This window comes from Pleurodeles waltl, chromosome 10, assembly GCF_031143425.1.
Source record: "Pleurodeles waltl isolate 20211129_DDA chromosome 10, aPleWal1.hap1.20221129, whole genome shotgun sequence".
NCBI lineage: Eukaryota > Metazoa > Chordata > Amphibia > Caudata > Salamandridae > Pleurodeles > Pleurodeles waltl.
Window position 1 is genome coordinate 435,567,104 of NC_090449.1, and position 20,172 is coordinate 435,587,275.

At 48.1% G+C, this 20,172-nt stretch overlaps 1 protein-coding gene across 3 annotated transcripts in view; it reads left to right on the top strand.

Annotated features, from left to right (window-relative positions):
* The window catches only part of PPL (periplakin), a 453,724-nt gene that overhangs the window by 225,017 nt on the left and 208,535 nt on the right, over positions 1-20,172 (top strand). For all 3 annotated transcript variants that reach the window (XM_069210696.1, XM_069210694.1, XM_069210695.1), the window contains exons 6-8: positions 4,916-4,957; positions 5,506-5,667; positions 7,921-8,028. In XM_069210696.1, coding sequence (XP_069066797.1) covers positions 4,916-4,957; positions 5,506-5,667; positions 7,921-8,028 — 312 coding nt within the window. The remainder of the gene's footprint in view (positions 1-4,915; positions 4,958-5,505; positions 5,668-7,920; positions 8,029-20,172) is intronic.

The window sequence follows — 20,172 nt, forward strand, 5'->3', positions numbered from 1 at the left end:
GTTGGGGTCCATGTCAGTGGCGTGTAACTTCATCACCACACACCAATTGGGGTAAGCTCCGCCACAATCAGCCATCAACTGCCACCAAGGTAAAGACCCATGAGTCTACCATTCGCTCTCACCCCCAGCGACTGAGCCTTCCACTGGGAGTACTCTCCAGAGGGACATCCTTCAGTCCTTATCCAGGTCTGAGGTGCTGTCTCTCTGTTGTACCTGTTAAAGGAGAGCTGCTCTTTCACAGCGCCTCTCTTGGGCAGTTGGTTTCCTGATCTTTTTCCCCTGAGACCAGTGGGTGGACCGGCGCTGGCAGAGGCCGGGATCCCCCCGGGGGCGCGGAAGGCCCGTCCCGAGCCAGAGTCTCCCCGCCTAGCAGTTGACAGGCCTCTTCCATTGTACGCAGGCTAAATGTCTTGTTGTTCCACCCAAAGGTGATGTGGAAAGGGTGACCCCATTTATATTTGATCCCCTTTTCTCGCAGAAATCCAGTGAGAGGCCGGAACCATCTTCATCTTTGAAGGGTGGCCTGGGCGAGATCTTGGTAGAGCCGCACTTTGTTGCCCTCAAATTCAATAAAAGTCTTATCTCTCACTGCTGCCATGATTGCCGCCTCCTGCCAATAGTAATGCAGGCAGGTAAGAATGTCTTGTGGTTGCCCTGGTGAGCTCGCCAGCTGACCCGCTCTGTGAGTACGGTCTAAAAGAATGTCTTGCTCCACCAAGTCCAGTGCTACATAGCGGAACAAGCAGAGGACATATTCCGTCAGTCTCCTGTCATCTGCCTGGAGCAGAACCCCTTTGATGCGTATGTTGCACCTTCTCAAGGGGTTCTCTGTATCCTCCAGTTGGTAATTGAGGTCTGCTGTTTTGTCTCTTAGTGTGAGGATCTCTTGCTTGTGCTCCTCTAACTCCTCATCTCTATTGTCGCTTCCCGCTCTAGGGAGTCAACTCTTTGCTCCAAGATCACCCATGTTGCGTCTAATGTCTTTGATATCTGCTGCTAGTTCCTGTTTCAAGCCCGCTATGTCGTCTCTCAAAGTAATAAAGAGGTTTTCGAGAAATGGTCTTGTGACCGGTGCATCTATGTCTAATTTGGCATCTGGAATGAGCTGGTCCTCCTTTTCGATGCGTTCTGCCTTTTTCCCTGTCGGTTTTGCGAACATGTCTTTAATAGAGGAGTCTTTCCATGCTGCTCGGACAGTTGCCATGCCCATCTTGGGTGCTGTGTGAAGCGGGGGTCACAATAGAGCCTCGTTGTCCAAGTCCCTCTTTGCCCCTCGTTTCGCCCTTGCTCCTTTATATCCAGCCCCTTTAAGGTTCCCAACCAACAATGTCACCTTCCAATGCTGACAGACTTGGTTAGAGGGGCGACAACTTGTTCCCTGATGAGGTCTTTATAAGTTACATGTAGGTTGCTCTTCCTTCCTCCAGGAGGCACCTCTGGTCCTTCCAGGCCCAATTCATGGACAACCGCAATCAGTCCTCAATCAATCCTTTTGGTGCAGGCCCCTGGGTTGTCTTCTTCTGCTGCCCCCCCCCCCTCTGCGGTGGGGTGTATGTGTAGTTTTTCGGGCCTGCGCTTTTGGTCCAACCCAACCGGTCTCCCTTCCTTCCTTCCTTGGTTCTGTGTAGGCACGGAGATGTCACTGGCCCTCAGGGTGCCCCCGGTGCTGCCATCTCACCCCCTCTCTCGGCTCTGCTCCTGAGGGGGCCACGTCCCTTCCACCGACCTGATCAGCACCGCTGTTCCCTAGATTGCATAGGGGCCCAGTGTCCTCTCCTGACAATCCTCCTATCTCCTGCCACCTACGGGCTTTCCCCATTGGCCCACAGTATTCCGGCCCTCTCTCTGGGCACTGGCTCTTTCCTCACTTTCCGTCTCTTGAGGTCTGTGGGGCTCTTAGGTGCTCGCCCGTGTGTCTTCCACCTTTTGGGACCCAGGGGTGGCCTCTCCTCCTTGGCATGCCACGGCCCAACTTCTGCCATGTGGACCCGATCAATTTGATCGGCAGTGGCCTTCCCAGAACTAGGTTTGCTCCTCCATTTTGTCCCCTTCTTCTCGGGGGGTTCATGCCTCCCTTCGTTCTGTGCCTTCACCGGCCCCTGCCACTGCTCCCCAGGCGTCTTTGCTCCTCCTTGGCGCTCTCCCAATCGACCGGTGAGTCGGCCGCGGCAGCCCCATTCCCTGGTGGTCCCCTCCTCTCTAGCAACCTCTGCGTGGGCCAGCACCGTCCCACCTGGTACCTCTAGGTCACGCCATTTTGGGGCTGGGGTGATATCCGGGGTCTCCACGCCTGTAGTCGCAGCGTCTGTTCAATGCCGCAAGGGTCTGCCCCCCGCTCCCTGTTCTGCCAGGGCAGCAACAGCCACCATGTTGTCCCCGGTCCACCTCTTCTCCGACGCCCTTGGGTAGATCACGCTGGGGGCCATACGGGGGCCGCTTTGCTTAAACTAATAATGGTGTAGCATTGTTTAAATTGTGTTCTTCATTTAAAATAAGTAAATAAATAAAATACATAAAATGAATTTACATAAATATTTAACATAAAAATATTTTTACAATTTGTTTTTATGTTTAATATTTTTTTAACTATTCCCTACGCTTTACAAGTGGGCGATCTCCACTCTCATGGCAGACTCCTCCACTTACATAAGAAAAGTTACTAAACCCTGGTCTTGTCTAACCTAGAATTTTACAATAGTACATTTTGCTACACTTCCTGGTTTCAGCGGTGAGGACATGTAAATCTGCACCTTGGATTAACTTTACATTTAGAAATGGCGAATAGCCAAAAGTAGTAAACTTAGTACAATGTGTAAGAGTACATTTCATATGAGCAAATCTACATGTGTAATTTTACCTTCATGAATAGGGTTGCATGTGTTTTCCTTTACTCTTAGGTGGCAGCTTTTCATGCTCAAATGTCACCAAGTTTTACTTTGCAAAATATATGCAAGTTAAAAACACCCTGTGAGGTAATTTTACTAATTGGAATACCGAATCAGGTGCAGATTACCATTTGCATCCAAATCAGGATTACTGGCCTGAAAAAAAATATTCTAAAGCATTTGGGGCCACGTGTACGAAGCTTTTTGCACGTCGCTAACAGCGAATCTGGCTGTTTGCAACATGCAAAAAGCACTTCACCATGTACAAGCCCAGTTTTGCGATTCAGTAAACTTTTTACCGAATCGCAAAACGGGATTGCGACTCGCAATTAGGAAGGGGGTTGCCTTCCTAAATGCGAATCGCAGTCCCACTTATGATTGTTTTGTGACCGCTAATGCGGTCTCAAAACAATCGTAGTTAGCACCAGTGTCACACTGGTGCTAACACATTTGCAAACGGGAAGGGGTCCCCATGGGACCCTTTCCCCTTTGTGAATGTCACTGAAAACATTTTTTCAGAGCAGGCAGTGGTTTTGTAATGCATCTCATTTTCCTTTAAGGAAAACGGGCTGCATTACAAAAAAAATTTAAAAGCAGTCACAGACATGGTGGTCTGCTGTCTCCAGCAGGCCACAATCCCTATGAGGGCCGCCATTCCCAAGGGGATCGCAAATTGCGACCTACCTCATGAATAATCATGAAGTGGGCATTTGCGACCCCCTTGCGATTCGCAAATAGTGTCAAGAACACTATCCTACATACTGTTTTGCGAGTCGCAAAAAGAAAGCTTGATACATGTAGCCCTTGATTCATAAATTGCACCATTTGGGAACGGGCAGCATAGGATGGATGCCCATAAACCAAGCTTTAAAAGCACGCTGGAGAGTACAACCTGGCCACTCAAGTGTCATTTTAGAACAACCACCTACACACCAAGGAAATATGCCCAAAATGCACGCGCTTGAGTCCCCTTAGTCCACAAACCGATTGTTCATTGCCCAGTTTAGACCATGCTCCCAAGATATTCAGTGCAATAGTTAGCTCATGTTAAAGATCATTATTTTTTGATAGCCTCCTTCCGCTCGGTGAAGTAATGCTGTGGCTGATTAGCAGCCACGGTTTCATTATATTGATTATGTTAGTGCTTCCCTCTATTCTGACCTTTGAAGATGGCTTCAAACCTGCTAACTCTAAATTCTAAAGCAATTCACTAGTTTAATAGATTGAATTTTTAAAATGTTATCGTTCCAATGATGCTACGAACTATATCATGACCATATTGAAAATATACCGCACGCTTTCTTACACTAATTCCGGTTACCATAAACAGATAAAGCTAATTATAACATATCATGCAATGGTTGTGGGTCTGCCTTTTTAAATACACCATTGTGATAATCAACTTAACAGCCAGCAGACTAGCCCTGGCTAGGCATTTATGGATAGCAAGCATTAAGCTTTACATTTTTATCAGTCAAATCTAGAGGCGTTGGGTGATTTCTTACATTGCCCAGGGAAGGTATATATTGAAACGCATACTGTTTTAATCTGTTGGTAGAGCTAGTCAATGAAGCTATATATTTATGATGTGCTTCCCAATAAGGTAAAGCACAGCCCCAAATATTGATAGGCCTTACACAGTAGGTGTGCATTTTGTCTACATATACCAGTCATATGTTGTCTTTTACTTGTCCAAGAACATAATTTTGAGGATTCGTTAGAATGAAACGTTCGGCATTTATAATGTTGTCTTTCCTAAAGCGAGAAGTCTCCTTTGTGGTCCCAGTGGTGTACGGTCACTTACAACCAGATCACCAAGATATGCCAAGTCCATCAGGATCATACACAAGTGGGAGAGAATGAATTAAACATATCAAATTCTTAATCCACATGAGAAACCTGTAAACGAAAGACTGTGGGAGCGAGAACACAGACTAGATTGAGGTGCTATTCAGCATTTGTCATAATGAAGCAGAATGAAAGTAAATAATCAACAACAATCATTTTGGTGTTGTGTTTTTTTTTCTCAGGAGTACATTAGTGGCCTGCAGGTGAAATACAACAAACTACTGGTAAGGCCTGCCCGTTTTCATTACTCTAATGTTCATATGACATTGCAGATTGTGGGCTGGGTGGAGACAGAATTGATGCAACACAAGTGAGACAGAATATACCAGAGACAGTCCCTATGTATGTTTAAGGTTTGCTAGCAGGGACTTTAATATGGATGGAACAAATGTGTTCGAAATTTTTCAATGACATCTTGAAGGAATTCTGGAAAGAAAGAGCAACCGTGGGTTTGATGGTCTCTCATACAGAGAGAATGTATTTATGCCAAAGATATATTGAAAAGGCACCTCATAAGCGTAAGGCAGATAACAACCAGAACGTGATTTATAAAATAATCACTCAAAAATTAAATATATCTGTGTACCCGCCAAGAGAGGGGTAGAACATGCATGTCTAAACGTTTTTTGTATAGAGGAAACCTTTGTATATCTCCCACAGTGATGTAAAGTCTTTCTGTCGCTCTCTAATAAAAATGGAACACATGTACACTGGCAATCTCTTGCTGAACAGAAAAGCAGTACTGTCCTGTGCTCTCTTCCTTACCATGCAGTCAGGCTCCCAGCAGCGGCAGAAGGACCTCAACTCTCTGCAAGATTACATGCAGCGCTGTACCAATGAGCTCTACTGGCTGGACCAGCAGGAGAAGGACCGCATGCAGTACGATTGGAGCGACCGTAATCTGGACTATCCTAGCCGGAGGCGACAGTATGAGGTGTGGGACCACTGCCTGTGATTATGCAAGTTCAAAGAGGCATACACAAAGACAGTCATACTCAAAGACAGTCATACTAGTATACATACATTTATGTACAAAACCAACTCTTGCACATGAACATTTTACCACACAGGCATTTTTGGTGCTTGTACAAAGCATACCTTTACCACACATGGTAAGTCTAGTTAATGTAAGTGTGTGTGTATAGACACACACGTTTAATGGCTTAGTGGTGGGTAGCTTATAGGATGGTAGCATATTTGAAAAGTGTAGGGGTGGGTAAGGTTATTTTTAGGGTTTATGGTGGGTAAAGGTAATGAGTGGTAAGTTTTTTTGGGGAATTTAGGGGTGGGTAAGGTTATTGGCTGGTAAGGGTATTTTTAGGGTTTAGGGATGGATAAGGGTATTGAGTTTTAAGGGTATTTTTTAGGGTCTAGGGGTGGGTAAGGGGTTTGGGTTGTAGGGGTATTTTTAGAGTTATGTGGTGGTTAGGTGTATTGGGTGGTATGTGTGTTTGGGTGTTTGGGGGATTTAGGAGTGGATAGAAGTATAGGGTGGTAACTTTATTTTAGGGTGGTTAGGGGCATAGGATAGGTAAGAGTGATTAACGTATTGAAAAAATGAAGGGTTTAGGGGTGCTCCAAAAAGAGAAACAAAATATATATATATATATAAATATATATATATATATATATATATATATATATATATATATATATATATATATATGTGTGTGTGTGTGTGTGTATATATATATATCTTTTACTTACCACATTTATAATTTCCTGCATGGTAAATGCATGTGTTGTAAAAAATGCATCATAAAGGCACGCATGGTAAAACCATGGGGGTCATTACGACCTCGGAGGCCGCGGGAGACAGAATACCGCCATTGCCGGCGGTATTCCTGCCTCCCTATTATGACATTTCCGCTGTGCCAGCGGACGGTAACAGTGTTACCGTCCGCTGGCCCAGCGGAAATGTCACATCAACATTGCTGCCGGCTCGTAATGGAGCCGGCGGCAATGCTGATGTGCAGCGGGTGCAGTAGCACCCGTCGCACATTTCACTGCCTGAAATTCGGGCAGTGAACTGTGCGACGGGGCTATGCCTGGGGGCCCCTGCACTGCCCATGCCAAGTGCATGGGCAGTGGAGGGGCCCCCAGGGGCACCCCAAGTCCCCTTACCGCCAGCCTTTCCATGGCGATGTTTACCGCCACGGACAGGCTGGCGGTCGGGGACTCATAATTCCCAGGGCAGCGGTGCTTGGATGCGGGATTATGACCACCAGGCGGAGACCTGGCGGTAAAGTGGAGGGGCCGGCGGTATGGCCGTGGCTTTTGCGCCACGGTCATAATAGCTGGCAGGACACCGCCAGCCTGTTGGCGGTGTTCACGCCACCTTACCGCCGGCCGCCAGGGTCAAAATGACCCCCAATGTGTTGTAAAATGGTACAAACCTCAGGTGCCACCTACAACTGGTTCCACAGCAGCTTTGATTAACTTCTTTCAGGTCGCTTGTCTATACCCTTGCTTTCACTGGAGGTTATGAGACCATTAGGCCTGGCTAACATGCTACTCACAAACCTAGGTCAGGACGTGACAAATGGCTGCCTAGTCTCTTTCTAAAGGCCTCGGCTTCCCTGGTCAGATCATTCTCATTAGTCATCTCCTTAGACTGGACGTCTGTACCTGTTCACCATTCCGTGTAAAGAGTTACTCCTGTGTCACCATCTCCCTTTCTCTCCCTCTCCTAAATCAGGCCAAATAGGCAATAGCATTGCCTGCCTGACTGTTTGAAACCCTATGGCCCAGATTTCTGGGCTTTTGGCACATGGCAGCGCAGCTAGCCCTGCGTCAAAAGGACATGGGAGGAATGCACTGTATTTATGCAATACGGCGCATTCCTGTCCTTTCCCACTGTGCTGGTGCCGTTTTTGCAGCCTAGAACTATTGCAGACATGCTTTCACCATGGTGCAAAGGTATCTCCATCGTAGGCAGGATTGTTTTTGTGCAGGAAGGGGGACCTTCCTGCACAAAAACAATTATGGGGGGGCTTTTTTCTCTTTCTACATGAGCTACAAAATGCAGCACATGTATGAAGAGAAAAAAACGAGGAGAAATAAAAATATTTCTCCTCTTTGCGCCTCCCCTGGGGAGGTGTAAGATTTTGGCGCATCCCCAGATTTACAAGCTGAAGTTGAATTTATTTTTGACTAAACAGATGTCTTCATTCTGCCCTGTTTTTAGAATTTCATCAACCGAAGTTTAGAAGCGAAAGAAGAAAGTGTGAACCAACTGCACCTAGAAGGAGAAAAACTGGTGGCGTCTGGTCACCCTGGCAACAATGCCATTGAGGTAACAGATCAATTAAGCTATGACCTGTGATGCCTTGAAAACTTTTATCTCATACATCCTCCAACCCAGGATTGATAAAAGGGATGCCCCATATTGATCCATATCATGGGCCAGTATACTGTGAAAATATATTACTTAAGAAGATCTCTTGGTTCATGGACGTAAAACTTTGAAATGTCTCTTTCCGATTCTATATTCATATCCTTAACTTTACAGGCAAACCATGGCTCGATTTCTGAACAATGACTGCTGGAACCTTTATGTGTTCAATGTCAGTGATACAATCTCTTTTTACATATCACAGAATGTTATGTTTATGTAACGTTTTTTCATGCATCATATGACTCTTTTATGCTGCATACTTTGTACTGAGTCCAGGTTGCGGGCATATGTTGGTGACAATGATTGATCGAGAGGTCTGAAATTGAGGCTGAAGGCAGTGTGAGTTTCTCACTGTAAGTGGCTCATGGGGTGTGCATACTGGTGGACGCTGGCCTGGTGTGTGGTGAGTACCTATGATATTATCACCTTAAACCAGGTCCAGGTATCCCCTATTAGTGAGGTGTAGTCAGTGTCTAGGAAACCAGGCTCTCTAGAGGTAGCTGTGGATGAGCAGCCAAGACTTATCTAGGAGACATGCAAAGCTTATCCAATACCACTTATAGCCACACAGCACTTACACACATGAAAGAACCACACATTGTTACAAAAATAAAGGTACTTTATTTTAGTGACACAAATACTAAAATGCTAGATAGACAATACTCTAATAGGAGGTAAGTAAGCACGCTATTATATGTATAGTAGCAATCAGATATTGGCAGGAAAAGCAATAGAAAACAATGAAAAGCAATAGGCAATACTAAAGGCTCAGACAGGGACCAAAGCATATACTAAGTAAGTGGAATGTGAAAGTCGGGTCCACACCCAAGAAAGTGGAATCGGTAGAGGGGAGCTGGAAGAACTAGGAAACCCCAAAGGTAAGTACCAGAGTGCCCCTCAGCGACCAGGAGAAAAGAGGTAAGTTACTGGTTTTCCCCAACCCATCAAAAGGACTTCAGAGAAGGATATTGCAAGACCCAGACAAGACTGCAAAAAAACAGAGGTGGATCGCGGAAGAGGAAGACCTGAAAAAGAAGGGGACCAAGTCTAGTTCACGTTGGAGTGTCCGGTGGTGGCCGGAAGAGCCTCTACCCACCCGTCTGTGGATGCAGGATTTAGTCAACAGTGAAACGAAGACAGTCAGCAGTGCAGAACTGGAGCAGCTGAAGAGTTCCTGAGTGATGCAGTCGACGTCCCATGCCGGATGAAGAATTGCAGTCTGTCTGTGGTGTGGAAAAACAAACAAGCCATGGCAAATGCAAATGTCGCAAAGAAATAAAAGTGGAGCTGCTGGGGACCAGCAATATCCAGGTGGATTCAACCCAAAGAGGGGAGTCCTGAGTGACCCTCAGCAACAAGGAGAGTGAGCAGAAGGGGAGGCAGCCCTCACAGATGACTCACAGGCAGCAAGCACAGAAGTCACAGTGAGGCCCACGCAGCACACTTGGAAAGGAGTCCCACTCCGCTGGAGAAGCACGCAGAGGGCTGTGCATCGCAGGGAAGAGTGCTGGGGCCTGGGGCTACCCAGAGCCTGAAGATCCCTTGGAGGATATACCAACAAGCCTTGGTAGCTGCAAGAGACGCAGTGCAAGGGGGTACTGTCCTGTGTGGGGAGGCGAGGGCCTACCGTCTCCAAAGTTGGACAGCTGGCAGAGAGGACCAAGGGAACCACTCCAGACCACCACCTGTGATGCAGGATCCAAGCACCTCAGGATGAGCGAAGATCCAGGCAGCCGGTTGTCGTTGCAGTTGGTGTCTGCAGATGCAGGGGAGTGACTCTGTCACTCCAAGGGAGATTCCTTCTTGTTTCTTGGTGCAGACTGAAGACTTGCCACCTTCAGGGGATGCACAGCTGGGGAAATGTTGCAGTTGCTTGAAGGAGCCGGAGAAACAATGTTGCAGGGCGAAGTCCTTGCTGGAGCTGCAGATTGAAGGTTCCTGTGAAGTCCAGTTGTGGTTCCAGTGGCCAGAAGTCAAAGTAAACGTTGCAGAGGAGTCCTGCTGGAATCTTGCACATCGAATCTGAGGACCCACCCAAGAGGGAGACCATAATAACCCAGAAAGGGGGACTGGGCACCTAGCAGGGTGACCACCTATCAGGAGGGGGTTGTGATGTCACCTGCCCAACCTGGCCACTCAGATGCTCCCAGGGGCCTCGGCTCACCTTGATTTCAGGATGGCAGAATCAAGTGGCCACCTGGAGGAGCTCTAGGCACCACTCCTGGGGTGGTGATGGAGAGGGGAGTGGTTACTCCCCTTTCCACTGTCCAGTTTTGTGCCAGAGCAGGGACTGGAGGTCCCTGAACAGGTGCAGACTGGTTTATGCAAGAAGGGCACCAAATGTGCCCTTCAGAGCATACCAGTGGCTTGGGGAGGCTACCCCTCCCAAGCCAAGTAACACCTATTTCCAAAGGGAGAGGGTGTTGCTTCCCTCTCCCAAAGGAAATCCTTTGTTCTGCCTTCCTGGGCGTGAGATGGTAAAACAGAAGTAGGGCAGAAAACTGTCTGTAGGATGGCAGCACAGCGGGCTGCCTAGAAAAACCCTGCAAACTGGTAGGAGCAATGCTGGGGGTCCTCTAAGGAGCCCCCAGAGTGCATAGAATCATACAACCAATACAGGTAACAGTATTGGGGTATAATCCCAACATGTTTGACACCAAACATGCCCAGGTTTGGAGTTAACATTATGTAGCCCAGCTGCTGGTACCTCTCAGACAGGTTTCTGCCCTCCTGATGCTTGATGTGATGAGGCCCAGGAAGGCAGAACAAAGGATTTCCTTTGGGAGAGGAAGTTAACACCCTCTCCCTTTGGGAATAGGTGTGTCTGGTTTACGAGGGGTAGCCTCCCCAAGCCACTGGTTTTGCTTCGAATGGCACATTTGGTGCCCTCAGGGCATAAACCAGTCCACACACGTTCAGGGACCCCCAGTCCCTGCTCTGGTGCGAAACTGAACAATAGAATGGGGAGTGACCACTCCCCTGTCCATCACCACCCCAGGGGTGGTGCCCAGAGCTCCTCCAGAGGGCCCCTGGGTTCTGCCATCTTATTTCCAAGGTTGGCAGAGTACTGTGGGAGCATCTGAGTGGCCATGCCAGGCAGGTGATATCAGAGCCACCTCCTGATAGGTGCTTACCTTGTTAGGTGACCAATCCCCCTTTCAGGGCTATTTAGGGTCTTTCTCTTGGGTGGGTCCGCAGATTCGGCTTGCAAAGTTCCAGCATGACTCCTCAGCAACCTCTGCTTCGACTTCTGGCCTACGGAATGTGACTGGAACCTCCAAGACCCTACAAGCTGCTTCCAAGAAGAAAGAACTCTTCAGCAACATAGTTTCCAGGGCTCCTGCCAGCTTTGCAACATTTCCCTTGCCGTGCATCCTCAGAAGACTGCAACTTTTCAGCCTGCACAATAAAAAAAGCAATCTCCCTAGGAGTGAAGGAGTCACTTCCCTGCAACCGCAGACACCTACCACAAGCAACGACCGGCTGCGTGGAGTCCCTCTCCTGCTGAGCTGCATGGATACTGCATCACAGTGGTGGTCCGGAGTTGTCCTCCTGGTCCTCTCTGCCAGCTGTCCAACTTTGGTGGAGATAAGCCTTTGCCTTCCCACGCAGGACAGTACCCCTGTGCACTGCGTCTCTTGCAGCTGTCAAGGCTTGTTTGCATCTCCTCCAAGGGATCTTCATGCTACGTGTAGCGCCAGCTCCCAACACTCCATCCTGCAAAGCATGGCCTCCTGCTTGGTTCTCCTGCGACGTGGGATCCTCTTTTGTAGTGCTCTGTGGGCTCCTTCTGCGACTCCTATGTCCCCATCATGTGGGACTCCTGTGGGTGCTGCCTCTGCTCCTGTGGACTCTGCAATGCTGAGTGTCCCCTGTGTCTCCCCCTCCTGGGTTGAGTCCTCGTGCCCTTGCCAAGGCTTGTTGGTGGATTTCCTGCACCGACACCTGTCTTCATTCTTCCTTCTAGTGTGGGGCTTCCTCTGCATCCAACAGGAACACTTATCCGGCTCCCGGGCTGCAGTGCTGATCTGTTCTTCATCATAATCAACCAACTCCTGCATCCACAGCTGGGGGGTAGTAGCTCCTACTCCTCCTGGACTCCACTGTGACTCTTGGACTTGGTCCCCTCTCTCCACAGGTCTTCTTTCTTCAGGAATCCACTGCTGGTTGTCTTGTGGTCTTCTCTGGGTATCTTCTTTTTCTTCTTTCCCTCCTTTTGGGTGGTTTGGGGAAAATCCAGTGTTTTACTCCTGCATTCCTGGTCACTGGGGGGTACTGTGTTACTTACCTTTGTGGTTTTCTAATAACCTGAGCTCCATTCTACACATTTTACTTCCCTAGGTGAGGGTACCTTGTCTGCATGCCATTTTTTAGTATATGGTTTGTGTACAACTGAGTGTTTCTTTCATGTGTGTTAGTGCTGTGTGACTACAGAGGTATTGCATGAGCTTTGCATGTCTCATAGATAAGCCTTGGCTGCTCATCCATGGCTTCGTCTAGAGAGCCTGGCTTCTAGACACTGCCTACACTTCACTAAGAAGGGATACCTGGACCTGGGATAAGGTTTTAAGTACCATAGGTACTTACCACACACCTGGCCAGGTTCCTACAATATTCATCTACTTTTGCAAGGTAAAAATGAAAACAAGTATTGGCATAGCCAGTAGGTCTCGCCTTTGGGACCTTATAAGTGTTTAGCCATGACGCAGATTATCCTGGTTGCAGTGCCGCCAGGGATTGAAGAGCTATACATTTGCTACACACTGGGTCATGCAGTCTGATTTAGGAATACATGCTTGCCTCAGGAAACATTTATGGACACATTCCAAGCCTTGTTAACACACAGACAGAAAGGCCAGTGCCTCGATGCAAGACAGCAGCACTATGAAATTCTGTGTACGGCCATCATGAAGCTGTTTCCTTGACAAATGTTACAAAAAATGGAGCATGCACCAGTACCCCTACTCTCCATGCTATTTCATGGCAATGAGGTATCCTTCGTAATAAATAAACGTTTTATGAAAATATACGTCATACTCCTTGCAGTGTCATAACTAAAGAGTAATCATGGTCTGTCGAATTAATATGAATCAGTGATTACCACGAGAAAAAATAGACGCATAAAATATAATAATGAATATATATTCCCGTCTTCCGTGCACTTTGAAAGCTGCAATAATACAAGGGTTTGGGGACATACAGGAGCAAAATCAGCATTAATGAAAAGATAGCGCATCCTAAGGAGTTCAGATGCCATATACTGAGACATTACGGCAAATTAAGCCATCCGGGAGAGAAGAGTTGCCGTGGCTCAAGACTTTATAGCAATGAGAGGCAGGTGGCTGGGATGCCACTGCGCATCGGGGGCTCCGCCTGTGTGGCAATGAACCATAAAGGTGGACGAGTCTGATCAGATTCATGCAAAATAAATATGTCAACCCTCACTTTCACATTTGAAAGAAGTTAGAAAAATTGTGTCTGTTTTAATTCAACATTGATAGTAAAAAATTGAAAATAACATATTTAACTTTCTTGCTAATATTTGAAAGTTTATATAGCCACTGGAAAATTAAATTTCCTGTGATTTGTAATCTAACGACTAATTTGTATCTAGTTAAAAGAAAGATTGGTCTGGAGGAGAGTCAGTACTATATTACCAGCGCTATGAAAATTAAATCTGGGGTACTGTCCCTCGTGCTGTATGATATACTGCAGCAACCGTGCATGTTCCAGAGAACCGACCGCTGCTTGTTGCTGAGTAGTTCTGCAGGCGGCACAGATAGCAGAAACCGAGGGACCTCCCAGACTTGTGAATGAGGTGACTAGATATAGTGTTCCAGAGCCGAGGCACTTTGAAGTAATGTCACAGTGTTCCACGAAGAACGGTACTCTGACCCAGTCCCAAGAGGAAAAAAACACAGTTAAAACAAAGAGCTGGCAGTGGAAAGCCAGAGCGCTGGTAGAAGGAGTCGTGGAGAAAATACAAGCCTAGAGTGTCTTTACCAAAACCTACAGAGAATGGGAGGGAGGGCGAGAGTGTCACGGTGGAGGTTAGGACCAGAGCCCCAGGAAGCAGGCTTTGATGCCGGCAGCTCGCTTGGAGTGAGAAAAAAGTAAATTACGAAACTCTGCCACTCCCAGACAAACACACACAAGCCTATGACCAGCAATATTTGGAGAGAGGATGTGACATAACATTTAGAGCTGTGGACTTTGGAACTGGGAAACAGGGTTGAAGTCTCGGTGTCGGTTCTCCCCGTGCCTACAACAAAAAAACCCAGTTTAAATACATGAAGATCGTTAACAAATGAAGATTGCACAGATCAAAAATACATTTCGAAAAGGCACTAATGCGGCCTCAAACGAAAAAAGGACTGATTGTATTAATTATTTTTCAACTAAAGAAAAGTAGTTTGACAAACACATGCTAAAATAGTAACTAGTGGAGTGTGTAGGGAAGTGCCCTCTTTCTTGGCATGGTTATCCCCATTTTCTGCCTGTTGTCAGTGTGTTTGACTGTGTTTACTGGGATCCTGCTAACCAGGACCCCACTGATTATGCTTTTTCCTCTAAATGTGGTTGCTACTAACCTTCTCTCCCCACAATTGGCATACTGGTGTCCCCATGTAAGTCCCTAGTATATGGTACCTAGGTAACCAGGGCATTGGGGTTCCAGGGGATCCCTTTGGGCTGCAGAAGATATTCTGCCACCCATAGAGAGCCCATGCAAAGGGTTCTGCAGGCCTGCCATTGTAGTCTGTGTGAACCGGATGCGTGCACCCGGTTTCACTACAGGTCACTGCACCATGACACTGTAAGTCACCCCTATGATAGGCTCTCTCAGCCCAGAGGACAGGGTGCAGGTACCTGTGTGTGAGGGAATCCCTGCACTAGGAGAGGTGCCCCCACAAACTCATGCCCCATTTTACAGGACGTTGTGAGTGCAGGGACGCCATTTTATAGGTGTACTGGGCACTACCTATGTCCAGCTATATAACAGTAAGTCCGAACCTGGGCATGTTTGGTATCAAACATTTCGGAATCATACCCCCAATACTGTTGCATGTATTGGAAGTATGAACCCATGCACCTTGGGGGCTCCTTAGAGGACCTCCAGCATTGATACCACCAGTCTTACAGGGTTTTTTCGGGCAGCCCATCTGCTTCCACCCCTCAGACAGGTTTCTGCCCTCCTAGTGCTTGAGCTGATCAAGCCCAGGAAGGCAGAACAAAGGATTTACTTTGAGAGAGAGAGGTAACACCCTCTCCCTTTGGAAATAGGTGTGACTTGCTTGGGAGAGGTAACTTCCCCAAGCCACTGCTTTGCTTTGAAAGGCACATTTGGTGCCCTCCGTGCATAAACCAGTCCACACCAGTTGAGAGATCCCCAGTCCCTGCTCTGGTGCGAAACTGGACAAAGGAAAGGGGAGAGACCACTCCCCTGTCCATCACCTCCCCAGGGGTGGTGCCCTCCTCCTCCAGAGGGTCCTTGGGTTCTGCCATCATGATTCGAAGGTTGTCAGGGAACTCTGGGAGCATGTGAGTGGTCAGGCCAGGCAGGTGACATCAGAGGCACCCTCTGATAGGTCGATACTTGGTTAGTTGACCAAGCCCCCTCTTTGGTCTAAATAGGGTCTTCCTCTGGGGTGGGTCTTCAGATTCAGCTTATAAGATTCCGTTAGGACTCCTCTGCTCTTCTGCAACATTGTATCCAGAATTCCTGCCTGCTTTGCAACATTTCCCCAGCTGTACATTCTCAGAAGACTGCAACTTTTCAGGCTGCACAAGAAGAAGAAGGAATCTCCCTTGGGGTGAAGGCATCACTCCCCTGTAACTAGAGGTACCTGGCAGCAACGACGACTGGATGCGTGGATGTCCACGCATTCTGAGTGGCGGAAGTCCTGCATCACAGATGGTGGTTCGCAGCGTCTCCCTTTGTTCTCTCTACCAGTCGCACTTTGGTGGTGGTAAGTCCTTTCCACTCCATGCAAGACAGTACCCCCATGCACCACGTCCTTTGCAGCTGCCAAGGCTTGTTTGCTTCACCTCCAAGGGGAACTTCAGACAACGTGTAGTTCCAGCCCCCAGCACTCCCTCCTGCAACTCCTGGGCCTCTGCGTGGTCCTCCGGCAACGTGGGAGCAACGTCTGTGGTGCTGCATGGGCTGCTTCAGCTGCTTCTGTTTCCCTGTCCTGTGGGACACCTGTGGGTGCTGCCTCTGCTCAAGGGCCCTCTGTGGTGCAGAGAGTCCCCTGTGACTCTCCCTCCTGGGTAGAGTCCTCCTGGACCTTGCTGGTCCCTTGCAGGACTCCTTTTCCTCCCAACGCAAATTTGGCTTTGCCAAAGTTTGTTGGCGGAAATCCTTCACCGACAACCATCTGCAATCCAGCTCCCAGCGTGGGACACCTTTAGCAAGCATCAGGGACTCTTTTTCAGCTTCTGTGCTGCAGTGCTGACCTGTCTTCCTTCTTTGTTGACCAACTCCAACAGGAATCTCTGGGTGGGTAGCATCTCCTACTCCCCCTGGACTCCACAGACACTTCCGGACTTGGTCCCCTCTCTCCACAGGTCTCCATCTTTGGTATTCCACTGCTGGTTCCTTGCAGGCTGTTCCGGGTGTCTTCTTTTCATCCTTTGGGGTCGTTTTTGGGAAATACAGTGTTTTACTCAGGCATTCCTGGTCGCTGGGGGGGTACTGCATTACTTACCTGTGTGATTTCCTAGTACTTCCAGCTCCCCTATACACGAGTTAGTTACCTAGGTGGGAGCCCTGTGTTCGCATTCCACTTTCTTAGTACATGGTTTGGGCTCCCCCTGTTTGCAACCTTTCTATGCCTCTTACTGGTTATTAGGGGGTGTGTGTGTGTATATATATATATATATATATATATATATATATATATATATATATATATATATATATATATATATATATATTACTTACCTCTCTTTGGAGGATTGCCTCTCTAGTATTTTATGATACTGTGTTAAAAAAATAAAGTACCTTTAGTTTTGTACAACCAAGTGTTTTCTTTCTTGTGTGCAAATACTGTGTGACTGTAGTGGTATTGCATGAACTTTGCATGTCTCCTAGATAAGCCTAGGCTGCTCTTCCACAGCTACCTCTAGAGAGCCTGGCTTCTAGACACTGCCTACACTTCACTGAGAGGGGATACCTTGACGTGGTATAAAGTGTATGTACCATTGGTACCTTCTACACAACAGGCCAGCTTCCTATAGAGTGGTATTGTACTTGGTCCTTGCTCTCGGGGAGGGATAAACACTAAAAGAGACATGACAAATGCATGCCATAAATAGGAGAGTGACAATGAAGCCAGCAAAGAGCAATTCTATGGGTGAGCTTTTAGTCCACAGAGTGAATACAGCATGTCTGGAAGAGACAGCACATGCACTGCCTAGGCTCAATCTAAAAACATCCCTGTGCAAATTATGTCTCGTATCTACACTTTGAGACAGCAGGTAGAATTATATTGCAAGGACTCAATGATCTATAGGAGTGTATGGTGTTATCTTGTGTGTTACACAGTTTAGAGCACTACTTTATTGCTTTGTGAATAAATGTTAGGGTGAGAACCAAATACCTGCCTTCCACAGGGAGCCAGTGCAGCCTGTTTAGTTGCAGTGAAATCTGATATCGTCTCAGGGGTTCAGTCTCTACGCTGGTTGCTCAGATTTGCAAGACGTGCAGTTGTACGGCATGTTTTGTGGAAGTGCCATTTCACTGAGCGTTGCAGTGGTGCATTTTAGCTGCAGTAATGGGTCTTGCAATTCTAGCACTGTAGACCTCTGCAGCTGATTCTAGTAAGGGGAAAAGCCAGAGGGCCATGGCCAGCTGGGCAAGATAGCGGACGGACTTCGCTCTGTCCTGAGACCCATAATCCAGTTATGCCTGCCGCCATCGGCTGTCTTGGAGTCCTGAGCTAAACCGTATTGGAAAGGGGGAGTCTGAGAGAAGATACCTGGTTGGTTTGGGGCTTTCTGCGGCTGGGTGATGTGGCCCTGGAGGACCTCGGCCCTTTGAGGCTTGTGCAGAAGGGCTGTGTGGAGGAGACGGACTGTCTGATCGGAGGCAGCAGTCCTCATGTGAGGCACGGAATGGCCAGGGTACGGCTGAGAGACGATCCTCTGCCACTGGCTCTGATGAAGCATTGAGCTGGCCCAAGGACGGGTCTGATCGCTGCTTCCCTCCTGCTGTGATTGGCAACATCGCAACCTGTGCAACACATCCAACATAGAGGACGGTCCCTGTTAGGTGGCAGAAAAACAACAGTGAGTACCCACCTCCACCATTGTGAAACCTGCATGTCCAAATTGCAACGCACAGCCCTGGATAAAGCAGGGAGGGTTCTCCACCCTGCCACCCACCATCCTGCATCACAAGGGACCCAGGCTTACTCCTCACCCTGCACTTGCATAGCGAGGAGACTCTGCAGGCCATACTGAGATGTGATTGCTGAGACTAGTCTTTTGGGAGACTATAGGGGCCCATAGGCGACCAGCACACAGTGAGCCTTGCCACACGTGGAGATCCTAGCCCTGTGTGGACAGCTTTATGCATACCATGGCCCTGGGTTGTCGACTGCCTGGAAACTTGAGTGGGGAGTAGACACAACTTGGGGAGCTCTCGCCCACAACAAGCCCTGATCAACAGACAGTAACTCAAAACTACTCTGTCCTGTTACCAGACTGTGGCAGGGACACAGTGAGACTCATATAACAGGCTTTCCAGACAGAGTCCGCACTGCAAGAGGAGACTGAAGAGGAGGTCAGACGTTCACCAACATCAGATCAGCAAAACTGACAGCCTGAACAATCATAAGTAATCCCTCACAAGTACATTCACCCCTCACGTTTTTCTCAGCCGTACTTCGACCTCTTGGGGACTGCTCGTGCCGCCTTACTCACAGTGGAGTTGAGTGACTGGTGGGTCCCACAACACTGGGCGCCAACTGTAAACTCTGGAGTGCAAAGGGTGGGTCGCAGAGGTGGACTGTGGGCCCCACCACACAAACAGGGCTGCCTCAGGACCATGAGCACTATGGTGGACACATCCTTCAGACCTGCAGTGGCACCTACATCAAGAACTGACCTCAAATTGGATCAAATACTTGAAGCTATAAAAGCCACCAAGCAAGACCTCTGCTCCAAGTTGGATGCTGTGGCCATTGAACTAAGGCTACTGTATGCTGACCGGCAGAAGTTAGCAGGAAGAGTCACCTGTGAGGTCACAGAAATTAGACCGACCGTACAAGAATTGGAAGGACAGGTACGCACCCTCACCACAAAAGTTCGCAAAGGCGAAGCTAGGGCTGAAGATTCAGAGGGACAGTCATGCCGCAGTAACCTTTGCATTGTTTGCTTTCCAGAAGGCGCAGAGGATGTTGATCCCATGCAGTGTTTGAGAAATGGTTGTTGCAGACGGTGGCGTAGGATCAGCGGTCCACTCAGTTCCTTGTTGAACATGCCCATCGAGTACAAGCACGACGCCCCCCTCCGGTAGTACATCCACGGCCAGTGGTAGTTCGAATCCTGAATGTATGGGCGGCCAGATCAGCAACCACACTCCATCATGACAATTCTAGAGTGTTTATATTCCAAGACTACACCATCTCCCAGAGTCTCTTTCCTTGGTGTGAAGTGCATGCTACAAAAAGCGGGCCTCCGATACTCACTCCTCTTCCCGATGAAACTCAAAGTCATGACTGGTAACAAAATCTTGTTAACTGAACCAACGAATGCCTGGCATTGGGTGGAACAACAGAAGTACGAGGCTTCTGCACCCTCCACACCAGATTCTCAGTGACACTGCACCCAGAATGTGAAGCAAAGACAATGTGGGGCACACCGCCACCCTGAGCACCCTCATCAAAACAGGCAAAGGAGAAACAGGCACAAGCTCTGACCATAGTGGGCACACTCTGGACGGATCGCCGCTCATCACCTAAACCTTTCTTAACAGAAGTTAACTTCATTCATTCAGCAGACAGTGCAACTTAAATGCTTTTGCCAGAGGTAACTCTG